The sequence below is a fragment of the Myotis brandtii genome, unplaced genomic scaffold, assembly GCF_000412655.1.
Source record: "Myotis brandtii unplaced genomic scaffold, ASM41265v1 scaffold103, whole genome shotgun sequence".
Taxonomy (NCBI): domain Eukaryota; kingdom Metazoa; phylum Chordata; class Mammalia; order Chiroptera; family Vespertilionidae; genus Myotis; species Myotis brandtii.
Window position 1 is genome coordinate 5,692,785 of NW_005353460.1, and position 6,745 is coordinate 5,699,529.

Consider the following 6,745-nt stretch of genomic DNA (forward strand, 5'->3'; position numbering starts at 1 on the left):
TCTTAACACAGTGAGGATGCTGCTATGAAATTCCAGGTCAGATAGGGTCATAACAACGGAAAGGCCTCGCAAGGTCTGCGCCCCTCAGCAGCCTCTGTTCCATTCCCTTGCTTATTCCGCTCCGGCCGCCCTGGCCTTGCTGATTGGCCGCCTCTGGGCACGCTCCCTCCCCACATGCGGCCTTTGCCCTGGCTGTTCTTTCTGCCGGGATGTAGGCCCCCAGAGATTTTATGGCTCCTTCCTCTCCCTGCTTCAGGTTCTTGCTCAGCCATCACTTCAGTGATACTATGTAAAGTTGTAAACCTTTCCTTTAGTTTTTCTCCTAAGCACATTTTACCTTCCAATATACTTTATGCATTTCCTGTTTATTTTCTTTACTGTCTGCCTCCGGCACTAGAATGTAAATTACATAGGGGCAGGGATTTATTTCAGTTTTTTAATTGACATAAATACAGTTGACCTTGAACGATGTAGGTTTGAACTGCATGGGTCCACTTACATGTGGATTTTTCCAGTTACTTCACTCTGTTCAATTGACTGCAGTACAAACTAAAGTTGTTCTGGGATCAATTGGCAGTTGGGAATCTATGTATGTAGAAGGTCGACATAAATTATAAGAAGATTTTCGACTGCGCAGGTGATTGGAGATTCTAATCCCTGCGTTATTTAAGGTCAGCTGTACTTGTTAAATGAATGGAGATGGATTTGACTACATAATAGCTAAATTCTTTGTATTACAAAATACTGTATGGCAGGGGCAGGCAGGAGGGGGTCAGTGGGGGGGAATGGGGGACATATGTAATACTTTCAACAATAAAAATTTTTTAAGAAGTCTGAGATTCTGCCCAGCTTGGACCACTCCTGGGTGCCATGCTCAGTTCCAGAAATGAGATTTTCAGAGGAACACTGACACAGCAGAGGGGAATGACGAGATGGTGGGAAAATTCAAAAGCTAGCCTTGTTGGGAAGAAATCAGGCCAGAAAGGACGAGGCTGAACCAACGAACACATTGGTCAGAGATGCGTGGTTTCTCTTCCTCCGGGACACAGCGAGACCACGTTTTGCAGTTGTCCTGGCAGGTCAGTGTGGCCACAGACTGAGTTCTAGCCAATGGGATGTGGTGGAAGTGATGTAACAGGCCTCCAGGCTCAGCCCCTGAAATTGCCCATGTGCAATCCTCATGCTCTTTCCCCTCCACGGGGCATGGAAACTGTCTGTTGAAGAAGGCAGAGCCTCAAGATGGAAGGAGCCTGGTCTCTGAATTACTGCTTGGAGACGAGCCTCCCACCAGTCAGAAACACTGAATTGAACTTTAGATGAGCAAGAAACAAACTTGTACTTAGGAAGGTTCTCTTTTTAAAAGGCACCCTTGCCAAAGCAACTAGAGTCATTAGCCTGGAGAAAATTTGGAGGTGGAGCGTGATCATGATATTCAACTTCAAATATCTGATGGGCCCCCACAAGCTGAAGGATTCATGGATGATACTGCAAGTTTCCTTGGAAGACTGTGGAAGGACACTGCGTAACGCGAGACCAATAAAGCACCCAAACCTTCATGCGGAGAAGCTTGCGGGAAAACAACCAAAAGAGCAAAGGTGAAGTGCAGACTCGGGTCTCCATTCCTTGTCCACATGCTGATTTGTGATGGAACTTCGGGGATGTCATTTAACCTCTCTTTGGTCAGAAACTTAAACAGAAAAATTTTGGGGGGAAAAAAGTCTCTGAGATCCAGGTAGTATTAAATAAACTCAATGATTAAAAAAAAAAAAAGATTGTATAAGAGAATTATTTTCTAAAGTTTGTCTTTTACATTTGTAATAAAGGATCACCTGGATAATATAGAAAGAGCTCCTAGAAGTTAATAAGCACAAAGCAAACAACCCTATTGAAAACTGGATAAAGGACAGTGAACATCTTTCCACAGAAGATATACAGAAATGCCAATAAAGATGAAAAGCGTTCAGTCGCAGTGAGCAAAGAAATTGAAATTGGAACAGTAGGATGTTTTTTATCCATCAGATTGGCCCAGATTACAACGATTAATAGCATCTGGTGTGATTAAGGCTATAGGAAATTGGATTCTCTCATACACGATTGGTGAAAGCGTGTGTTGGCACAAATTTTGGAGGGTGCTGATGGCAGTACACATTCTTCTTTCAGGAACCCACCTACTTACCTCACTTATTAAAATATTTTCAGATGTTCACAGAAATGTAACTGTAAGGCTATTTATTGTAACACTAGAGGCCCAGTGCACGAAATTTGTGCCCTGGTAGGGTCCCTAGTGGCTGCCTGCTGCTGACCGGGGCTTCCCTTTCTTCCCGCAGCTGCCGGCCGCTGACCAGCCCTGTCCCCTGGTCGAACTCCTGGACAAACTCCCAGTTGAGGGGACAATTTGCATACTACGCTTTTATTATATAGGATTGTTGTTAAAAATAAAAAAGTGGGAAATAATTTAAATTTCCATCATGTCTTTAAAATCGTGTTACAGGTCTATACAAAATTATAGAGCTAGGTGGGAAAGAGAACCCAATCCATTACATGGGTTTTTCTATTAGTGAATTGTCCTTCTCAGATCCAACAGAAATCTTCAGAGTCCTCTGGCCCACCTCCATTGGATATAATATTTGAGTTCTGTTAAAAAATGTCTTAAAATATGAAAGTAATATATATTCATTCTGGAAAAGATGGAAAATACCAAAAGGTGTAAAAAATATCACCCAGAATTGTACCATATGACTGCGAGCTGAAACATTAGCCTCTTTCTTTGATTTCTGTGTAATTTTATAGCCTGTTTTCATTTGCAGCATACTTTTATCTGTGAAAACTCTATCAATGTATGCATTTTGTTGACCACATAATATTCTTTTAAGTGAACCTACTATAACTGAACTACTCCCTATTCTTTGATGGATGGATAGCTTCCAGTTTATGTTTTTGTAAATAATGCCAGATTTTTATTCCTACAACTTTTTATCTATTTTAAATTATTGTCTTAAATAGATTATAGACTTAGATGTTAGAAGTTCTTGATAAATCATGCCCCAAATTTCTTTCTTACGTTCACAATGAAGAAGCAGAGCCCAGAGAGACACAGCCCACGGGGGGCAGCAGCAGCCTGGGGCAGGGGTCAGGCCTCGGAGCTGTTTTCTCTTCTGCAGTCTTCTGCCTTTCCTTTGGGAATTTAAGGGGAAGATCAGAGGTTCTTAATTACAGCACTTCCTGCAAGCCTTTCCTACCTAATACTAATTGAGGATCTAAGGCAGTACCGGACAGTTTTCTGGAAGCTGTGAACCAGGGCAAGTCTGGTGTTTGTGGCATTTCCACTCCTGCTTGTACAGCTGAAGTCACACAAACCCACAGACCATGTCAAAATGTTTACCTTACGTAGAACTATTGCTATTTGTGGTTTACTGTGCTACCTTTTAAAATTAATGCGTAATCTTGTTATGTGTGATGGGCTGGCTGGGCTCACTGCCTGTGTAGGATTTTCCAGTCATCTCTGCTCCCCCTTTGTGCTACAGTATTTTGGAACCGGCAGTCTGTTTGCCACTCAGAGCCTTACCGTATACACGCAGTCCCCTCTCCTGGGATGCGTTTCCCGTGCTCACATCCACCCTGCAAGCCCTGGTCATCCTTACAGCAGGGCTGGGGAACCTTTTTTCAGCTAAGGGCCATTTGGATATTTATAACATCATTCACAGGCCATACAAAATTATCAACTTAAAAATTAGCCTGCTATATTTGGTCAGACATTTAATTAACTCACCCCTAATGCCTTGGCAGGGCCAGACCAAATGATTTTGCAGGCCTTATATGGCCCCAGGGCTGGACATTCCCCACCCCTGCTTTAGAGCAATTCCCAGGAGCCTTCCGGCACCCTCTCCGGATGGCCCCGCAGCACCCTGGCCAGAGTCAGTTCCTCCACAGCCTCCCGCTAATAGGGCACTTGCCTCGCTGGGTATCTTGTGTTTGCTCATAAGTGAGTCTTTATAACTAGACTAAGAGCAACCCTAGGGCCAGGTCTGTGTCTCATCAATTTCTGTATCCTCTGTACCACATCCAGTTCTTAAATATATTTGTGGAGTTGTTTCCCGGCTCTCTAACCCAGGTGATGTGCTCTGGCTCTGTTTCAGGTCTTTCTGTCCGAGTGGAAGGAACGCAAAGTCGCTCTCTCACGGCTCACCAGTCTGGAGATGAAAGACGATTTCCTCCACGGACTGCAGATGCTAAAATCTCTGCAGAGCAAACATGTCGTCACGCTGCTTGGCTTCTGTGAAGATGACAACACTATTCTCACCGAGTATCACCCCTTAGGGTCCTTGAGCAGCCTGGAAGCGACGCTCAACCTTTCCAAGTACCAAGCCGTGAACACCTGGCAGCAGCGGCTGCAGCTGGCCATGGACTACGTGGGCATCATCCACTACCTGCACCACAGCCCCCTGGGCACGCGGGTCATGTGCGACTCCAACGACCTGCCCAAGACGCTGTCCCAGTACCTGCTGACCAGTAACTTCAGCATCGTGGTGAACGACCTGGACGCGCTGCCCCTGGTGAACCGCAGCGCCGGGGCGCTGGTGAAGTGCGGCCACAGGGAGCTTCACGGGGATTTCGTGGCTCCGGAGCAGCTGTGGCCCTATGGAGAGGACGTGCCTTTTCGCGACGATCTCATGCCCTCGTACGACGAGAAGATCGACATCTGGAAGATTCCCGACGTCTCCAGTTTCCTTTTGGGACACGTTGAAGGGAGCGACATGGTCCGATTCCATTTGTTCGATATCCACAAGGCCTGTAAGAGCCAGACTCCTGCAGAGAGGCCCACCGCGCAGGCCATTCTGGACACTTACCAGAAGGTTCTGAATTCACTCAGAGACACCGTGACGTCTCAGACCAGAGAAATGCTATGAAGACTAGTCCGGTCAGTGAGGGGTGCGAGTTAAGGAACAGCAGTTCTGCTCTGACAGTGAGCTTGCTGCTGTTCAGCCAGGTGGCTCCTCCTCTGGACCCACGTGCACATGTGAGCGGCTGCCTCTGCTGGCCACCGGGGCGGAAATTGCTAAGCCAGAGCAACCGACGTGATCTAAGTCTGGCTTCCCTTCTAACGTTGACCGCTCCCAGGAGAAGATGCAGAGAAGCCGTGAATCTGACCTGTATCTGAAGGAAGTAACTACAGAAAGATGTAGCTGGAAAGAGCCTTTCCCTGACCTAATAACTGAGTTTGTAAGCTTGTAAGAAAGGTAGATAGAGACGATTTTTAAATGGCAGTATATGAAAGAAGCATAGAGTAGTTCTCCAAGGAATTTTCTTTCCTCTGTTTTGGGTGGTAATCAACATACCAGGTCCTGGGAGTATCCCTGGTCTGCTTCACTTTGTATGGGTGGGGCCACCCTTACTGTTTTAAGTGATTGCTCTGTGAAGCTCCAGTGCCATCCTTCCTAGGAGCTTAAGGAGAACTATGATGGCATGCTCTTTGAAATTTGTTTTTTAATATATTTTTACTAGAGGCCCGGTGCACGAGTTTGTGTACAGGTGGGATCTTGCCAGCCAGCCCCAAACGGGGTAGGTGCGGCCGATTGGGGGTGGGACCAGGGGGAGGGGTCATGGGCGGTTGGCTGGTTGGCCCCGCCCCCTGTTCAAACTTCTGGTTGAATGCCCATCGAGGGGACAATTTGCATATTAGCCTTTTATTATATAGGATTGATTTCAAAGAGAGAGAAACATCAATGGTAAGAGAGTCATTGATCAGCTGCCTCTTGCACGCCCCGCACTGGGGAACGAGCCAGCAACCTGGGCATATGCCCTGACCAGGAATTGAACCGTGACCTCCTGGATCATAGGTCGATGCTCAACCACTGAGCCATGCCAGCTGGGCTGAAATTTTTAATGAATAAGGAATATTTATAACAACAAGAATGAGGGAAATGACGTGTTACTGCCTTGGATGGTAGTTGTGATATTCATGTTTACCTTCCTGCTGGGTTTTCTCGGTCTAAAATTATTGTGAACATTTTACATCAACACTGTCACTCATGACTGGAAAGTGTCAAACCCTTTCACTTGAGTTGTACGATTGAAGCTTCAAAAAGCTCTTTCCTTGCTCACCATCATCATTTGCAGAGGATGATGGATTTGGTGCATATTAATCATCCCTAATAAGGTGGTTAAAGCTGACATGGAGGGGTGGGATCACTGGAATCACAGGGACCCCAGAGTCTCTGACTCAGAAGGTCTGGTGGGATAGAGTCCGAAACTTTGCATTTCTAACTAGTCCCCAGGGCAGTGACAACCACTGCCCCTAACTGTCAGACAGGGCACCACAGGCACTGATATGGAAGTAGTATCAGTCTTACCCCCTAGTCTACTGCCTATGGTTGACTGGGTCCTCTGGTTGATCAGAGAATGTGCTTGCCCACAGTATTGTTCTAACTGCTGCTTTTTGATAGAAAAACTCCACCACAACCCACTAGGAGGGCTGTAATCAAAAGGATGGACAATAACAAGTGTTGGTGAGGATGTGAAGAACTGAAACCCTCAGACATTGCCAGTGGGAATGTAAAATGGTGTAGCCACTTTGGAAAACAGTCTGGCACTTTTCAGAAAGTTCAAAATAGAATTACTGTGACCCAGCAATTCCGCTCCCAAGTATTTACCCAAGTGAACTGAAAACAGATCCACACAAAGAATACCTCACATTCAACATTTCCCAAATAACTCTTCTCTGAGCCAGATTTGCTGCTTGTTTCCT

At 45.9% G+C, this 6,745-nt stretch overlaps 1 protein-coding gene across 6 annotated transcripts in view; it reads left to right on the plus strand.

Moving 5' to 3' along the window:
* The window catches only part of POMK (protein-O-mannose kinase), an 18,321-nt gene extending 12,598 nt beyond the window's left edge, over positions 1-5,723 (plus strand). For all 6 annotated transcript variants that reach the window (XM_005856489.2, XM_005856491.2, XM_005856490.2 and 3 more), the window contains one exon: positions 4,137-5,723. In XM_005856489.2, the coding sequence (XP_005856551.1) occupies positions 4,137-4,907 (771 nt within the window). In that variant the 3' untranslated portion in view covers positions 4,908-5,723. The remainder of the gene's footprint in view (positions 1-4,136) is intronic.
* Positions 5,724-6,745: the final 1,022 nt, after the last annotated feature.